Source organism: Drosophila serrata, unplaced genomic scaffold (assembly GCF_035046125.1).
Source record: "Drosophila serrata isolate PLE 108 unplaced genomic scaffold, ASM3504612v1 contig_302, whole genome shotgun sequence".
Lineage (NCBI taxonomy): Eukaryota > Metazoa > Arthropoda > Insecta > Diptera > Drosophilidae > Drosophila > Drosophila serrata.
Genome location: NW_028257200.1, coordinates 545,300 through 563,885, shown reverse-complemented (window position 1 = coordinate 563,885; position 18,586 = coordinate 545,300). Strand labels below are relative to the sequence as shown.

Sequence of the window (18,586 nt, the reverse complement as noted above, 5' to 3'; positions counted from 1 at the left end):
GTTAGCCTCAACTCCCATCTTAATTTAACTTAGTGTCTTGTTTCTTGTGTCTTTTGCAGCAAAACCAACTGTGACGTGCTCTTAGATGAAAGGAACGTGCGATGCAATTGAATCCAAGCAGACATACTGAAACGCACTACTGGATTGTGAGTACAGACCTTGAACTCTTTAGTATTTTTTTTTATTATTATAATTTCCACAAAACTTGACAACTCCTTTTGCGGTTTGCAATTATCGGGGCATAAAAATGTTAGGCCAAAAGTCGTTGCCAAAAATGAATATATATAGTGGAGCCGGCGGAAAAGTGCTTGAAAATGGGGTCTGATGTGGGCATTGTCTCTAAACTGGCAGGATGCCAGGAGGCGGGCAGGAAGTGCCATCGGAGGCAGGATGAGCTCAAGACAATGGCTGCCTTTCGAGTGTGTGTGTCCTGGCAATAGAATTTTATTGCTTCAAAATTGTTCGGAAAATTACACAATTGTCGGGGTCCCCATCTCTCAATCTTCCTCGAGACTAAATTGAAAAGGGTTAAAAGCTAAGGACGATGGTAATTTATTTAATTGAGCAACTAAGGAACTAACCGCAATATTACACAGACTTAGCCAGAAGTATATAGTTTTAATACATGTTTTACAATATTTTATCAGCCTTTGCTTTCTCTAAACGAAGATTCATTCAAATTTACCATTTATTCTTTGACATTTTCATTGCAAAGAGTTAAACTTCAACTCGAAAGCAATTCATTTAATTGACCAACTTAGATAAAGAGATGTCTTCTTCGCTGGCTTCTTCCTTCCTTCCTTCAGATGGCTTCCTGGTGATGCATATTTCATGACCCATCCCAGACATATAGTCAATAAATCATTTGTGGTTCCCCTCTCTCTCTTAGCCACAATGAATCGACAGATTCCCACACGAGGAATCTGATTTCTATCGCCTTGTCTCCGGATTGACATTCTTTGGCCTCGTCTCTGACCCGAAATGCCAACTGCAATTGACATTTCTGGCTGCAAAATTGATGATCCGCCTCCGGGATCTGGATTCTGAATCTGGGTCTGACTTGTCCATAAAATGTCTGGCCATAAAATTGAAAAGATTCCCTCGCAAATGATTTGTAACCTCCTTTCGTCGCGAAACGTGAAAACAAGAAATACACAATTTGATTAAAAAAAGAGACCAAGGGGAAAGCTGATTGAAAAGTTTGGTTGGAAAAATCTAATGAACCTTTTAAGTTGGCCAACGAAGATGTCAAGTTGAACTCGGAGAACTTTTTGCTTAAGCAAAGCTAAATTTAGAAAAGTTTTTGGGGTTAGGGCAAAGACCTTTTTATGCCAGCAATGAAAAACGATTATTAAAAGGTCAACTGATAACAAATAATTTATTACTTTTGAGTTAGGTAAATGTAAATAAATAATAAATAAAGAATAATCTTTGTAGCTTTAACTAGAAACTTTAAACACATTTAAACTTGGTCAAGTTAAAGCTTTTTTTTATGATTATTTAGTAATTTTAAGGAATAACTTTATACTTGTTTAAGATATTTTACGAAATCTCAAATCCTTTTGATAAATCTTTTCAATTTTCCTCATTTTTCAGACCCTATTTTGGTGTGCCTTAGGAGGTTTAATATTGGGTGGAATTGTTGTCATCTCATACTGGATAAGACGATGCAGGTATGTATTGCAAACAAACGCTATTCTATACCAGAAATTTTCCCCTTCGATGAATTCTCAAATATGAAAACTATATATATACCAAAAAATGTCTGCTGACAAAGCTCAGCAGGAAAACTATTCAATCCAATTAGTTTGCCACGAATTCGAATGGTTGGTCATGGATTTGTATCTGTATCTCAACGTTTTGTTTTTCAAAAAATGTGTAAATTGTCGTGGAGAATAAGCCCCGTGACACGTGACAAAAAATAGCGGAGACAACGTGAACGGGCCAACGACCACAGCGAATGCACGTGGGGGGATTTTCACCAGACCCCCCTCCCCCCTTTTGCGGAAAAACTCTGGGTGACATTTCCAGTGCAGCTCTATGTATATGAGCCTGTGGTGACATTAGAAAAGACGCAAAATTGCCAGTTGGCCGAGCAGAACAACTGAATAATTCAGCCCGGCAATTGGACGGACCGACGACTGTTTGAGCAATTAACTTAATGATGCAAGGTCACTGGAAATGGGCCTGGCCAAAGTCAGGGAAAGTGTCGGGGAAATGGGTGCTGCCTTGCCTCCCCCCAAACAGTGACGCAGTTGACTTTCAGCCTTCTCAAAGGGCGGTGACCAGAGGGAGGACCATCCTTAGCCCATTCCCATTCCGGGGGATCCATTACGATTGTTGGCGCCAGCCCGTCCGGACAGACAGTGAAAAATATATACAATAAACATACAGTAGAATGTCCTTGGGTCTAACACTAATTTGCAGAGACAAGTAAATATGTTATACAATTAATTATAATATATATATAAAGAGCTATTTAATAATTAAAGCTTCTAGCTGGAGCTGAAATCTGTCTTACAATTAAATAAGAGGAGAACTAATAGCTTTTGTTGATGAAATTAAATAAAATTCAACTTTAAACTGTTAAGTGTAGTATAATTTTGAAATTTCATAAGCATTTCCATCTAAATGTCAATTGTAGAGCATTAATTTTCCCTATAATTAACCCCAAATTATCTATTTAAATTTCCATTCTATGGAAGTCTAACCGTGTGTTATAATATATATTTATTAAAAGGACACACGCACTAAAAGGACAACTGACCATGCCAAATGGCTTCCATTTTCCAATTTCATTCCATCGCTCCTCGCTTTTCTCCTCTATTTTCATTTTGGCTTCACGCGAGGCCAGCGCGTAAAAAGTTTTCCAATTTCCATATGGAGCTATCAAAGGCAAACCGGCAAAGCAAACAAACTGTAATATTTGCATACTGTCGAATGTCCTGGGAGTAATGGAAAATGGAGTAAGAGTAAGCCAGAGTGGGTATAGAGTGGGTGTAAGTGTGGGTGTAGAGGTGGGGCTAGTGTTGGTCAGAACGAAGGTAAACAGTCGTTGAGCGGGTCATGATTAATGTGTCACGAAGTGCCGCAAATACACACACACCATTTTAATGGCGGACATGGCACAGTGGGGAAAAGTTGATCATTAAAGGGTTCATTTTAGTAACAGAACAATTAAAGAATTAAAACAATTTATTTTATTCCTTTAAAGTAAGGTCTAAATAAACACAAAATCGACAGTTCTCGAAATCTAAGGATCTATATACATAGATCTAGGAGAAAGTTTAATACAGATCAATTCACTTAGTTTGTATTTAAAATTTACAATAAATAATATACATCTTTTTATATTTTTAATAAAAAAAAGTGGCCTCATGACTTAAAAATGGATAGTTTTGTAACTTCTGATCTGAGCTATTATTTAAATCTAGGAGAGATATATTGTATAATGAATTTCAATCACTGGTATTTTATTTTAATATTTTTATTTAAATATTTATATGCGTAAAAAGAAAAGTAAAGTATGTTAAATTGACCATAAAATCTACAGTTTTTAAACTTTGTAAAAACATGAAGACTTACTTAGATTTTTCAATGTTGAATTTTTTCAACAATTCCCTTAATTAGTATTTAAAGTTGTGGAAAAATAATTTATCTCCTTTTGTTTATTACTTACTACCCAATTTGCAATACCCACTAATTTGTTGGTACTTCCCTCAATACCTCTTTTTACCAGTAAACATACTGAACTTGACCTTGTCCCCCTGGGATCCAAGACCCCCGTAATTTGAGCCCACTGTAAATTATCCATACATTGTTAGCCAAACAGAGTGGCATGCCAAGTTCAAGCAGGGGATTGGTTAGCAGGTTTAGCTCGGTTTTGGCCAAGGAAGAGCAGAAAATATAATAGTGGAATGAATACATAGCCGACATTCCTGGCGAATGCCAAGCGAACGACGAGCGGCTCTCGTCGTCGTGAGTCAGTTGGAAATTGTCATAAAAATTAAAAATCAATTTTTATAATCCAGTTAGAAGGGGAAAAAAACGCACAGACCAAAGCGGGACAGACAATGTTAAAGGGGCGACCACAAATACAACCACAAATCAAGAGGGCGATATGGGCACGCAAACATTTGTGGGGCTCACTTTCTATATATACATATATATGTATATACATACAGACGTGGCCTTATATACGAGTAAAACCTGAAAAAACACACCTCGGTCTCCGGACTGGAATGAAGAATTTCATAGTTTTCGCCCCCAAACGAAACGATATTCGAATCGCACCTTCATTAACGGACGACCCGTGAACCGTGTTGGCCGCGTTTTTTCTCATTGGCTTAAATATTTTTAGTAATTTATATATTACCGCTTCGTCGCGTCAGCGGGTGTAAAAACTTTTGAGAACTTTGTTGTAAAAGTTAATTTTTGGGTCCTCTGAAAATTTTCTAATCCATTACATGGCACGCGGCCTTTGGTGACAACTCTTTGCCAAACTTTTGTGACAACATTCACGAAACTATTTAATTATTTATTAAAATCCGTCTGACCCAATCAACAATGAGTGCATTCATGATGAAGCCAAGGAGGTTGTGGAAAGTGCTGATCAAGTGCTGAAGGGTGGAAAAACTCCCCCTGGAAAATCGTCAAAAGCAGGTGCCACTCGGAGCTTTGTCATCTCTCCATCATCATCATCATCGTCATCATTTTTAATGTGCAATTCTATTTCGGTGGCAGTAATTTGTGGTGAAAGATTAAACAAGATGGGTGGCATGTAATACTGGAAATTATGGTCTTGTTCTGAGAGATAAATTGTGGAAAATGAAGCTTAAAACCAGTGCTTAAGGAAGTAGAAAATATGAGAGAAATATTGCTCTTGTTAATATAAAATAAATTTGCTTACAAAATGAAATACCTTCAAAATTATCAAATAAAATAAATGCTCTGCTGCTGTTTTTCATCGAACTTCCTTATCAATTTTAAACTTAAACCCATTTCTAATATCCGCGAAAACAATTAGTAATTGACTAAGGCCATGGGTACATTTCCAACCGACTATTTTTAACTCTCAGCATGAGTAATATCTTTGCTAGTAAGCTCCCAGCCAAAAGCGTTTCAATTAAAGTGCCGATAATTAATGTCTGAAGCAGCAAAGCGAAACTTAGCCCCAGTTAAGTACCAGTAAAATATTGATTAATGACATCGGGGTTTCCAGTTGAACACGTTCCACACATTGCGTTCTCTTTGGCCATTTACCCAAATTGACAATTTAATTTGCAACAAACAAGCCAGCTGACGGACAGGATAATGCAATAATCAAAGTGAAGAATAAGCCAAAAGCTTGACTAGCATATCGTGATTCGTGAATGTGAATGTGAATGTGAATGTGAATATGAATATGAATTTGACACCCGGACAGGTGAAAGGGGGTTAAGAGACGGGGTTTTCTTTGCTGCACACCTGAAAGGCAAGCCAAGAAAGAAAATATAAGAAAGCAAAACCCACTTACACCGCTCCCAAAAGGAAAATCAATAAAGTGTCTTGAAAGTAAAAGGCAGAAACAAACTTTGAGCATTTGTGTGCTGTCCCTGATTAGATAAATGACCTGCGGGGGTTGTGGTGCTGGTAAAAGGAAGAACAAATACGATTAAATCAACCTACAAGGCACATGCAACAACAGCAACTTGCAAAAAACACAATTTAAAATTAGAATTAGACAATTAGACAAATGGGACGGCGGGAGAGAGGGAGGTAGGGAGGGGAATGTGCTACAAACACGTGCAAAAAATGTTGCCTGGTTTATACACACACTCTATATAGAGCTCAATGTCACGCAGCTCTCACACACACACTCGAGGGTAGATGTGCGCGGCATACGGGGCGTATGATTTATTTAAGCGTCTATTAAAGTCCTTTCCATTGTTTTTCCGCCGCACAGCGCGAGTATGTGTAGTGGCTGTTCTTGTTTTTATATTGTGTTTTTTTTGCCATATATGTATGCCTGTGGTTTACTTCTCACCGTGTGAAGGACATTCGTTGAACTGCAAAACGCATTTGCTTTCTGCTAAAATAACTTCAAAAACTTTCGCATGTTTCAAGGGGGCGTGTACTTTTTAATTAACAAAAACCAACTGCGGCTGTGGCATTTGAAATGGAAATCTGATCTATCATGTTAAATGTTAGATGGTTTAATTGCTGTTCCGGTTAAAAACAAAACAGACAGGTGAAAGGAGAGCTCTGGTCAAAGGATGTCATAGCACATGCAACTGAGGTGGAAATTGAACAAAAATTGTCAGCTTTTTGCTGAACATTAAGTAAAGATTTTAATAATTATCTGATTTTTGGGGAAAGCTTTTGAAAGAGATTAAAATATTATATATGCATTAAATAAATTTTAAATTATAGGAAGTCATTTTATTTAAACTGAAATGGTGAGAAAACTATACAGAAACAAATAAAAAGATAGAAAATAAGTACAACGTTCATTTCCGTAATGTTTGCTATATTTTCTATATAATTTATTGAAGAATTATTAATATATTGAAAGAGTACAAAATAAAATCAATGATTTCCTTGGTTTTAAAATATATTTATAGAAGAGGTAAAGGAAATGAAACAATAATCAAGATATTTGAAGAAAATAATTAATATCAATGATTTCTTTGGTTTTATAATATATTTATAAAAAAAAGGTAATAGATTATTATTATAAATTCAAAAAGTAAACAGACATTGTTCAAAGACAGTAATTATATATATATTTCTCCGCTTAAGAACTGAAGTCTGAATTTTATAAATATATAGGAAATATTTTTTATAATTAATATATTTTCAATCTCTGTATATATAAATCGAGTATAAAAGTAAAGCAAATATAACACAGACACTTTTAGGTGGGCATTTTTCCCCCAAAATATATTTCAATTACTGGGAAATTTCACTGTGAAAATCAAGCAAATTTCAAACACTAATCGAATTGACCATCTGGTTGATTTCTGATTTCAATTGAATGCCGTAAAATCAAATAGATTATGTAGATATAAGCTTGCAAATTGAAATCCAACTGGGGTCAAGCATCACAATTCATCAACAAACCTGTCCCTGCCCCCACCAATCAACCATTAAAGCCCCGCAAAATAAAAACCCTGATAAATCGAATTGTGTAACTAAATTTCTGTAACCATCGAATCACGGATTTAGGTGTCGTGCAATTTTGGACTGTAGCGAACTTTGCCTAGGCGATCGCGATCGGTAGGTAAATTTGCTTTCGTTGCATCAGCAATTCAAGTTATCGAGCGGAGCAAAAAAAAAACTAAAAAATTAGTCAGCAAATTTGAGAGCAAATCAAATCACCTGAGCAAAGCTAAAATAAAAAAAAAACCCACAACCTGTGTTCCAAAAGCAAAATACAATTTATGATTTTTTTCAAAAAAAATTCCAATTGGCTGCAAAAAAATGTTCAAAACACTCCAGACACGCTGAAATTAGTTGAACTTATTTTCAGTTTGAATTTCACACAAATTTTATTATGCAAATTTTCTAGATTACGCTTCTATACAAAATTGGCTGCAAATTAGTTTAGTTGAATTGAAAAATTGGCGTATGACCGAAAAGCATGCTTTTATAAAACGATTTTCCTTCATTTCGATTATACTTTTATCCTTGACATTTCCGCTTCCGTTTCACAGAATCACAAAAACCACACGAATTCACAATGAAAAACAATCCAAGGAACTTGTCCAAGTTCCCCATCAAAATGCTTTTGTGATTGTCTTTTACAGCATATAATAATTAAACCTCAGTTGATTTACACTCCTTGAACGATTGTTGAGCAAGTGCAACTGCCGGGGTGATATATATACATAGATATAGCTTATATAGCTTATGATTTATCCATTTTACAAATCCACGAAGCGCTTCTATCAAATTGTCGTTTTTCGTTTCGTTTGCTGCGCCAAATAACTCGTTTCTGGATTAATATATCTTTATCGCATATTTCTTTCCATTTCCTTGTGGCCACTACTCAACTTTTGTTCAAAAATGAAAACCCAAAACAAAACGAAAACAAACAACAAAATACACATCCCACAGGACACAACCAGCGAGGTCAGCGATCCGGCACCGTCGCATCCGGAGCCGGAGCTCATCATCAGCTGCCACCGGGAACAGCGGCATCAGCGGGATCAGCGGGATCAGTGCGAACGGTATCATCTCCCGAGGGATAGTAAAATCATCACCCGATCACAATCCTCGGCGTCGACGACGCCGCATGCTCCAGTGCATCAACTGAAGCAGCAGCAATCCCTGCCAAATCCACCGCCCACGCAGCATCACACCAGCCACAATCACAATCCGCACGCCTCCAAATCCGTCTCGATCCTGGTCTATAAGACCCTGAATACGGTCTTCAAGAGCAGCCGCAAGATCATAGTGCGTGTGTGTGAGGTGGCCAGCGCCAAGAAGTCCTTCACCATGTTCAAGTTCAACAAGGCCGCCCAGCAGCAGCGGATCGACAATAGGGCCAGTGCCGTCACAGGACATGACCCCTTTGTGCGGCCGCCAGTGCCCGAAAAGTGAGTGTGATCCTTGGGCTTAAAAAGGAGTCTCGAAAATGGGTGGAATTAAGGTTGGAAAAGCAATGGAAAATAAGTGAAGAACATGGATTTTGAACTGATATTTTCAAAAGGGATTTAATAATAAATTGTATTATTTTGTATACAAAAAATAATATACATTCTTGGTTTAAAAACTTATTTAACATTCAACAGGGAAGACTTTTTTTAAATTTTAAAATTCTTAAAACCGATTTTAAACCGACATTTTATGAGCTCTTTTATTTTTTTCCCTTCTCAAACAAAGTTCCAAATTATTTTAAAATAATTATTAAACATTTGCTTAGGTTTGTTATATGTTTACTAACAATTTGAATGCCTTACTAACATCATATTCTATTGTAGATTAACCAAATTATTTACAATAAACCAAATTATTTATAAATTTTGCTATCGAATTTAGAGAAGAAATAATATTATACCAATCTATTTGAGAAACTTTATCATCCCATTCGATTATTTACCAAATTATTACTTACAAAAACAATACATTTTCGATAATTTTGATACACTTCATTATTAATATATGGTATTTATAACAACCAATGCTTTTCCAACTCTCTAACATAAAGTCTAATATTTAAGTCGTGAGTTTTGTCTGCCAATGAGTGTGTGTATTTGTTTTTCAATTCGAAAATGCAACCGATTTGATGTCGATAACCGATAACCGATAACCAATTCGATAGGAAAGTGAAGCACATTATGAAGAAGCTGCACAAGGCGAATGGCCTGAAACGCTCCAATTCAGCGATTGAGTTCGATGTCTCGGCTTTGACGGCCGCCAATCGTCGCCAGATTTATAGTAGGTGAGTACCCGATCTAAATTAAGATATATATAGATGATATATATATACGCCCGTCCGTGTGTGTGTGTATATAGGACTTTTGCAATGTGTGGGCGAATCAAACCACCTAGCACAGTGCACAAGCTCCTCGGAGTTATACTTTAGTTTTGTGACACATTTTTAGTTTTGATTCAGTGAAGCTTCTTTGACAGACCGACAAAATGGAAGAGAACACACACTTAATGCTGATTTCATTCATTTATTTTCATGTTTTTCTTTATGCCCAAAAACCAAAACCCAATGAATCCAAATACCAAACAAATGACACCCACAAAACCACGCAAACCACACCATTTGTGTACCCCTTCTATTTGCAGCAATCGGTCGGCGAGCTCGGAGCAAGATAACTCAGATCAATCCGAGCACTCGGAGAAATCGCCGCTGGTTAGCGCGAGGTTAGACAATCTAGCTAGGCTCTTCTTTAGCAAGTCGATGCCAGCGGAAACCGGAAGTAGAGATACCATAGATTCAGTACTGAATACAAGGTTGCATTTACTACTCTACTCTATACTATACTAAATATATATATTTTAATACTATTTTTTGTAATTAGCTTGTACTAATACTTGAGATTCTTCACTCACTATAGTGTACAAATCCCATAATTTTCTCAAGTGCCATTTCATTTTCCTTTTGCTTGTTTCGTTTCGATTCAGTTGATTTTTTATTCCAGCTCGAACAGCACTCTTTGCATGTCAAAATAAAAAAATGAATAGAAAACTTGAAATGCTTTTAATGTTTGCCACACGTAGATTTCTTTTTCTGTAGAAACCACACTGAACCATTCCTTTTTTATTCGAATAATACAAATGCACCCGTACATAGAGATAACACACAAGTGTAATTGAAAAAGAAAAACCCATCTGATTTTTCAAGAGGGTTGAGCCGCAGCAAAATAATTAATTAACATGAAAGCTTTTGTGGGCAATGATAATTGTATTTGAAATATGTATATATATTATATATAATAGATATTTCCCCTTATTTTCCCTTTGACTTTCAGCGAAATATCTCTGGCTCTTTTGACTCTTCTTTTCTCCTCTGTTGCGAAATATTTCCCCGCAACTTTATTCTCGAAAGTTTTCTCATTTCGAATGAAAAGCCAAAGGCAGTGCCAAAGTCAAAGTATTAAATGCGATGATAGAATGCATTTTCCGCTGTACCGAATTCCCCCTCTCCCTCTCTCTCCCCTTTCTTTTGTTCCAAAAAAAGGCAGGTGAAAGTTTTGCCAAGGTGAAAATTCCTCAAATTAGATGCCCTGGCATACAAAATACACTGGCAGAAAAAGAGTTGTTGAAATATGGGTCGATGTGAACTTGTTGAAGGTTTTTTTTTAGTACCGAAATTATGATAATTTAATTATCATTACAAAAATATAAAAACCAAATTTTTAGGTTGAAATTAGGGTCAATGTGATTCCAAAAAATGTTTTATTTAATACCAAAATTATGATAATTTTATATTTATTAATATAAACTATAATCTAGGAAATTAAATATTTAGTTTTTTAGATTATATTTATAAATATCAATGGTATTTATTATTGTTTTATTTATATTATATATTTTATATAATTGGTCTCTATTGCCATGTATTTAAAATTCTTTTCAGTGTTCAAAAATTGCAAATTAAATTATCACCTCAGCAAAAGTTTGCTCGAAAAAGGCGAAAAATTGATTCGTGCCTGTGTGTATCTGTGTGTGCCTGCCATGTATGTGTATGGGTGTGTGTGTGTGTGCATGGGTGTCCGCCCTTTTTGGTTTCCCCCCCCCACCTTGCCCCCCCCCCCCACCCCTTTCGGCCACGTGCTGAGCCGTATGATGAATGTGCAAGCGAGCGTGAGCATCTGTTCGTGTGTATAAGTGTCTGTCGATGTGGAGGTGTGTGTGATAGGTGTGCTGTGTGTGTGTGTGTGGTGCCCCTAACGAGCAGATGAGTGTGCATGTGTGAGTGCTGCAAAGTATGCAATAAAAAATTTCACACACGAGCACGTTAATTACGCGCGGCATCCAAACATTTTTTGAAGAACTTCAGCTCTTCCCCCCTTCAATAGGTGTGGTATCTCTTCTGGCCCCAAAAGGTATCTATGTATCTGACAAATGCTTGTATCTGTGGCCCTGAAGCTCTTCGGTTCGTTTATTTCCATGAGTCCGCAGATGCTTGATATTTTTGAATTAATGAACGCGGAAACTGAAGCTTGAAAAAGGGTTTGACTTTGTAAATTTATATTTTTTAATTAAAGGTTATTGGTGGGGCTTTCCAAATTGAGCGGAAGAAAGCTAAATAAATTTCAAAATAAAGTTCCAGCATCTTAAAAGTATCAAGAACGGTTTCCCTTATATTCCCTTTAATAAAAGTAAAAAGAGTTTCCTTGGAGAATCTAATTTATTTCTTACTACATCCGTTACTTCAAATCTGGCCAGCCTTAGCTTGCTTTTCCTCATTTCCTCCTCACCTTTTTCCAGAGTTGGCAAACAACAAGTGTGTCGAGTGTTTTGCAAATATTTAAACTGCAATATCACCAAGAAGATAAACGAAAGGAAGTCACCTCTCCGGGTTTTAGTTTTTCTTTTTTTTTTCTTTGCAACAAAAATTAGCTTAAATCAACAAACAAACAAACTGGTGAAACACCCTTGGAACATATACATATATACACATACTAACTACATACACATTCATTGGGGGAACGGTGTGAGAGCTGCAATCGGAGTCAAGGCCTTGAACAGCAGGGAAATGAGAAATATTTCACATACGCACCGTTGGCCAAAAGCGCAAGCCATGCGCTTAAAGAGACAGGCAACGGGCAAAAGAGTTTTCCCAGCATTTGGTTGTTCTGGTCTAGCTAACGCACACATGAGTACTACACAGAGAGAAAATGCTTATACAATTGGTTATTAATTGCGAAATTTTGGTGGATATTTATAAATGATAGATAGTTTGAGAAAGTCTATCTTTTTAAGGGTTTATCTAATGATTGCAGATTTTTAATTAATTTAATATCGAGTTCAAAATTAGGCAATAAATAGGAAATAACTTTTATTTTAAGTGAAGGAAAAAAGTTTTTATTATTTAATTAGTGTTTTGCTTTCTCTTGACTATGAAACTCGATTTAAAAATATTTGTTTAATAATCTTTTAGACACTTTTTAAAAGTGTTTTCCAATACAGGAATTAATTTACTTGCGTTAGAGGATAGTACGACCTTTAAATACACATAACTTTAAAGACTTGCTGAACCCTTCTTATTTTTCCCTTCTCTATTTTACTATATTTAATTTCTAATACAAAACTAGTATTACCATGATTTTTCTCTGCGTGTATTTGTGTTTATTTTCATTTCGTTTTCGTTTCTGCAAGTTCTTGTGACGCAATGAAAGTGAAATGGATTTTGAGGCAGAAGGAGCAGAGGGATCTGGGGAAAGGAAAGGAAGCCTCTTGGCCAACATTTTATGCCGCACACGAACACACTTTCACTCTCACTTTGTCCCCCTCTGTCCCCCTCTCATCTCTCCTCTTCCCTCCCCTGGCGACTGCCTTTCGTTTTGTGCCTTATTAAATTTTCAAACACATGCTAAACTTAACCCGAGGATGTGCTTAACCTTCGCTCTGTTTTGATTGAGTGGCCGTAAGTGTTTGTTTATGAAGACTGTCCTGCTCACACTCTCCTCCCTCTCCCTCTCTATCTCTTTCTACTTTCTCCTCTTTTGTTACAATTGTTATTTTGCCTCTCTCTCTCTTGCTCTTTCTAATCTCAGTTTCTATCTCTGTCTCTTTGTTAAGCCTCCCAAGTGAGTGCAGTTTGTTTGGCTTTTCTTCCTTCTTTTTATTTCGTTTGACACCGTTTCCATTTTCTGTTGCTTTTCTTTTTGCACTCTTGCTCTTTGTACAACTCTTCACTTGCAACAAAAATAAATAAAATAAAAAACAAGTAAGACACAAATCAAGAAAAAAAAAAAACGAGACCAAAGCTAAACGAAATGAAATGATAAACTCTTGCTTCCGTTTCCGCTGCGCCATTGTGCAGGCAGTTTACTTCCTCTTCCTCTGGCCTGTCCCCTGCTCTTCCGCTCTCCTCATTGAGTTGCAAATTCCTTCGTCCTGCGGCACCTTTCAACTTCCTGCCAAACGAGAAAAAAATTTGGCTGTGCAAATTATTTTGTGTCTCCGTCTCCCTTTTATTATTTTTTTTTTTTGGCAATTGTCCTGTGGCTTGTGCAGATGTTGATGCGGTTTTTTTTATCGAGGTCTTCTGGGCATTGTTTTCTGGTCAATTTTGAATTTGTTAAATATTTCAGTCAGCGGTTGAGATGATAGATTTTTTATATATTTCTCTAGGCGAAATTTATACACTCTTTAATATTCATAATCAGGAAGTTTATATGAAAAGAATAACCTTGAATATATGATAGGTTCTCTAATACATATGTAAATTGATATGAAATGGCAAAGGGCGTAAGAATTCAGTTCTTTATTAATACCAATAAAAAACTGCATTTTAAAAGATAAACAATAAATAACATAAACAATTAATATTGAAAGACGTCCCTTTCAACGGTTTCCTTTTTAATAGATACATTTAACATCTATGAATGTTTCTTCAAAAGGCTATAACAATCCATAACTAAATTGAATGCATAAAATTCCATTATCAAATACCAAAGTATTACCATAAATTATGAATCTGTGAAATTTATCTGCCCTAAAATTCCTGATACTGAGGTATCAGCAAACAAAATCCATGTAAATAAATTATTCAACATGAAACCACATAATTGAAATGGAAGGACAGAAAATACTTTGCAAATTGTGGGATAAATTTATGTTAATTGTCTCCTCTCTCCCCTAATGGTCTTTTGTAAATAATACCTTGCCAAAGTGTGCTGTAAAGCGTTTACTAAAAAAAAACAACAACCTCATGATTAGTTCTTAGTTTTAGTTGTAACATACAAAAAAAAAATACAAAGTTTCCTTAGTTAGCAATTTTTAAACTACGTATGCTCTCTATCAACAATATTATTTGTGAACTTAAGCAAACTTTAGAATTAAAATTTAATGAAAACTTTTCAGGCCCAACATCAAGTATCAGTATTCCGCCTTGGACAGCGGCAATGGGATCGTAGAGCGGAGTCCCAGGGAGCGGGCCCAAAGGGAGAAGGCCTTGAATGCCACCCAGGAATGGATTCAGAGTGCCAATGGACGTTACGAGGTGATAGCTCATCTGGATGAGATCGGTTCCAGGCATGGCAAGAACTGGTTTCTGGTCACAGATGCTTCGGTAGGTTATTACTTCTTAAGATCCCTTAGTTTATAGTTTAAAATTTTGGGTTTCTTAATAGGTTCGCACAGATCGTCTGTTGACTTTGCTACCTCTGCCCCCCGACTGCGTGGCCTTTGAGGATCTGCCGCCCAATGAGTGTGCCAGGGAGATCCTTATGGAGCTCCTAGGTTCACTGCATCATCCTTACATATATCCCGTGCTGGATCTGGGCTTCTTGCGGAACAGCTCGCATAACTATGCCTGCCTGGTGACGCCCTTCAACTCACGCGGCAGCCTCAAGGATCTCATATATAAAGTAAGTTCACTTAAATTTAAATAACATTTAAATTGAATTTAATAATAATGAAACCTCCCCCCTTTGCAGGCACAGTGGAACGAGCCTTGGGCCAAAAAGTACACGCGTAAGCCAAATGGTTTGCCAGTGAGCCAAGTGCAGCGCCTGGGGCGTCAAATCCTGGAGGCCTTGCTCTTCCTAAAGGAGCGCGGCTTTCCGCTTCATGGTCACCTGCACAGCGGCAATGTCATCCTGCAGAATGGGGCAGCCAGGTGAGTCCATTGTCCACTGTCCTCAGGGTTCATTCATCCATGAACTAATTCAATAATGACTGAAAAATATTTGATACCGAAGCGGTGGCAACATTTTCAGTTATGCAAAAATCATGGGGGGTAAAAAAGGGAAAACAATTCCAGCCTAAATGGCAAATTAAAAGCAATTCAATGGAATCGTTGACTTTAAATGCATGTCCCCCCGAGCCCTTGCCCCATCTCCTGCCCATCCAGGTCCTTGTAACTGCTGTGCGACAACGCGTAAAGCGCCCAGCCCCAGTGCCACCCACTTGGAAACATCGAATGGGTGTAACAAAAATAAAGCTTTTGCTTTAGTCCTTTTTTGCCATTTTAAAAATAAATGTTCGTCGCAAAAAAATGCTTATATTGCAGCTTGACGATGGGAAGGGGCATAGCAGAAATTCCTATAGGTAAAAGTCAATGAAAGAGCGGATTTTTATTTTTAGCTTTTTCTTTGTTTAAGTTTGCGCCAAGTGCATGACCCAATTTAGTTGAAAATGGAGGGAAAGGGAAAGCTGATTTTCATATAAATTGCTCATATACATATGTACAGCCATCGATAGGGTCACAGGATTGTAAAAAGTCCATTGCCAGAGTAGAAAAGCTGAAAAGCTGATTGATGGAGTGGCAAAGCAAAGTACTTGTACAAGTGGGATTGCATTAGGAAACTCTCTAGTCTTTCCCTTGCTCTCACTCTCTACTTGAAATTGTAATCAAGAAAAGGATATAGGAAAATGCAATAAGATAAATCAGTGCTATAAAATCTAAAGCAAAATAATAGCTAACCACTTAGGAGAGTTTTTATTTAACAAGATTTAAATTGAGTATGCAAGCTTAAGCTTTACTTAAGTAAATTTCAAGTTCTTATACCTCTAGCTTAATTAACATTTTTGTGTGGCTTAATTAGCATACCTTTGGCAAAATGAAATCCTTCAAGTATCCCACATAGAATCTTCTGAACGCCTTTTGTCAGCCAATTTGGGTGACCTTTTTTCAAGCTAGTCAGCAATACCTGAGCTCTAATGAATACTGACAGGACCCTTGAGCCGAAAGCCCAGGACACTGTAGGTAGTGTCATAATATTGTCATATCAAGCCTGACATACGCTCTTTGTCATAAAAGGCTCACAGGTATGGTGGATATGGCATAAACCCCTCTCATTCGCACAGAAATCCATAAAAGTAGGCACGTGTTGGCCATCAATACTGTGTCTGTGTGGAACCGCCATCGAATGTGTTGCATAATTAAGATCCAAGAAAGAAGGGGGAGTGGGTTTGCCATTCAATAATGCATTCTCCGTGACATGTGTTTTGTTTTCTTTGCCCAACAGGTTATCTGGCCTGGAGAATGGCCTACTGGGCCTAAGCTCAAGGAATAATGCCGTCATGTGGTCCCGCTCGGTAACCGAGATCGAGAATGTGGACATTGTCTGCTTTGGCCATCTGCTGTACGAGATGTGCACGGGCCAGGAGCTGACCACACCCAAGCCGTCCATGCGGGTGCTCGAAATGGAGATGCAGCACTACCCACAAATTGGCCAGGTAAAACTATGGTATTATGAATAATTCGAATATATATAATAATATATATATTGTTTTACAGATTCTGGAAATATTAGGTCTAATCTTTGAACCGCCTAGCGGTGTCTGCCCCTCCGTTGAGGACCTAGTCCTGTGCGATCTCTTTCGCAGCATCGATTTGCGCGAGCTGCGTGGCCCCTGTTTTAGTGTAAGTATTGTTATTATATTTCCCTTCCTTAGATATTTATATTATTTTTCTTGCAGACAATTAAGCCGAGCCTCAGCAGGTCCACCCTAAATCTGCTGCATGCGGTTAAGAAGCGCCAATGCGCCTCACTGGGCCACTCTCTCAGCGAGGCAAACTCACCCTGCACACCGCCCTCGACACCGCACGATCGACGCACTGGGTGAGTTTTCTCCTCTAATGGCTTTGTTGTTTCTTAGCTTTTCACCTAGAAGCAAACTTTGCCAACTTTTCACTTAATCAGTCATCGGCATAAATCACAAAAGTCTCCCCCTCTCACCAAACACAAACAAATCTGTACACTATTCATCGTCGTGTCATGTTTATCGGTGTGTTAGGATCGGGATTTATAAGAAATTTAGTCATCAGTCAGAGATATATTTTATATAGAAATCAGTATATGGAGAGACCTCAAATGGGATATGATAGTGCCTTAATTTTATTTTAAAACTATAGATAGTTATTTAGCTAAAGTAATGAATATATTTGTAATGATTTTAATGAAAGTTTATATTCAATAAATAAGTTTTGAGTTTACTTAAACTAAATGATAACTAACTTTAAGACTCTTGAATGCTTTTTGATGTTATGTTTCTAAAGTAATTTTTTTTAATGTTTGTGTTGTTAATAATAATAATCATGTTTTATTAACCTGTTAACCATTCTTTAAAATCAGTTTGAACCTCTAGAAAACATAGTCGTTTCTGAGCTGATATAAAATAAGGTCTCATAGACCTTGTATAAGTCTTTAAACCAGACAAAGTCTTCAAAGCTTCAAACCTAAAGTTGTCTATCAAGAATACTGTGAAGAAACCTTCTTAAGCAATTTAAACTCACCCTAATAAATATGAATTTCCTGAATGATAAGGTGTCCTCACATAAAGTTTAAAGTCCAAAATCTGTCTTAAATTCCATATAACTACGATTTCCGGGAAATCCTTTTGTATTCCAAAGAACCATTGCAGCTTTGTTTTCTCACAAAGACCAAAATGCAAAATACTTCTCACAGCCTTGTAGTAGAGTCCTAGCTCCGCCCCACGTTGGGCGCCAATTTAAGCCACGCTCTGGGCCTGTTAATCCAGCTGTTCTTGTGTCTTGTGCATTTCGGGCTAATAAAGAGAGACTCACACACACACACATACACACACACACCCCATGGAGAGGTTAAACAAAAAGACAGGAGCAAGAAAAGATGGGCCAGAAAAGCGAGAGAAACTAACACACGGGACAGATGGCAGATGGCAGAGCGTAGAATATGGCCCAAAAGCTTGATGATGATGTGCGTGTGGCTTCGGGTGTGTGCGTTTGTATCTGTGTGTGTGAGTGCGTGCCTAAAGGTAATTATGGTAATGTCCTGGACTTTGCTCAGCCTGACCCATACCCCCATACCCCATTTCCCATTCACCAGAGCCGTAGGCAGAATTTTAAAATTATGCATACAAGACAGGGAATATAATTGAGTGATAAAAAAAACGAGCGAGGGCGAGAGAAAAAGTCCCACAAACAAAAAAAAAA

General features: G+C 37.3%; 1 protein-coding gene across 24 annotated transcripts in view; it reads left to right on the top strand.

Annotated features, from left to right (window-relative positions):
- The window catches only part of Slob (Slowpoke binding protein), a 41,438-nt gene that overhangs the window by 16,634 nt on the left and 6,218 nt on the right, over positions 1-18,586 (top strand). For 4 of the 24 annotated variants that reach the window (XM_020950791.2, XM_086837154.1, XM_086837155.1 and 1 more), the window contains 11 exons: positions 60-146; positions 1,597-1,673; positions 8,098-8,579; positions 9,305-9,424; positions 9,781-9,948; positions 14,530-14,737; positions 14,799-15,035; positions 15,105-15,286; positions 16,638-16,848; positions 16,910-17,035; positions 17,092-17,234. In XM_020950791.2, the coding sequence (XP_020806450.2) occupies positions 1,668-1,673; positions 8,098-8,579; positions 9,305-9,424; positions 9,781-9,948; positions 14,530-14,737; positions 14,799-15,035; positions 15,105-15,286; positions 16,638-16,848; positions 16,910-17,035; positions 17,092-17,234 (1,883 nt within the window). In that variant the 5' untranslated portion in view covers positions 60-146; positions 1,597-1,667. Of the gene's footprint in view, positions 1-33; positions 147-1,596; positions 1,674-4,141; positions 4,663-7,206; positions 7,258-8,097; positions 8,580-9,304; positions 9,425-9,780; positions 9,949-14,529; positions 14,738-14,798; positions 15,036-15,104; positions 15,287-16,637; positions 16,849-16,909; positions 17,036-17,091; positions 17,235-18,586 lie in introns of those variants that run through there. The other 20 variants (XM_086837162.1, XM_086837176.1, XM_086837177.1 and 17 more) reach the window with 10 other exon arrangements.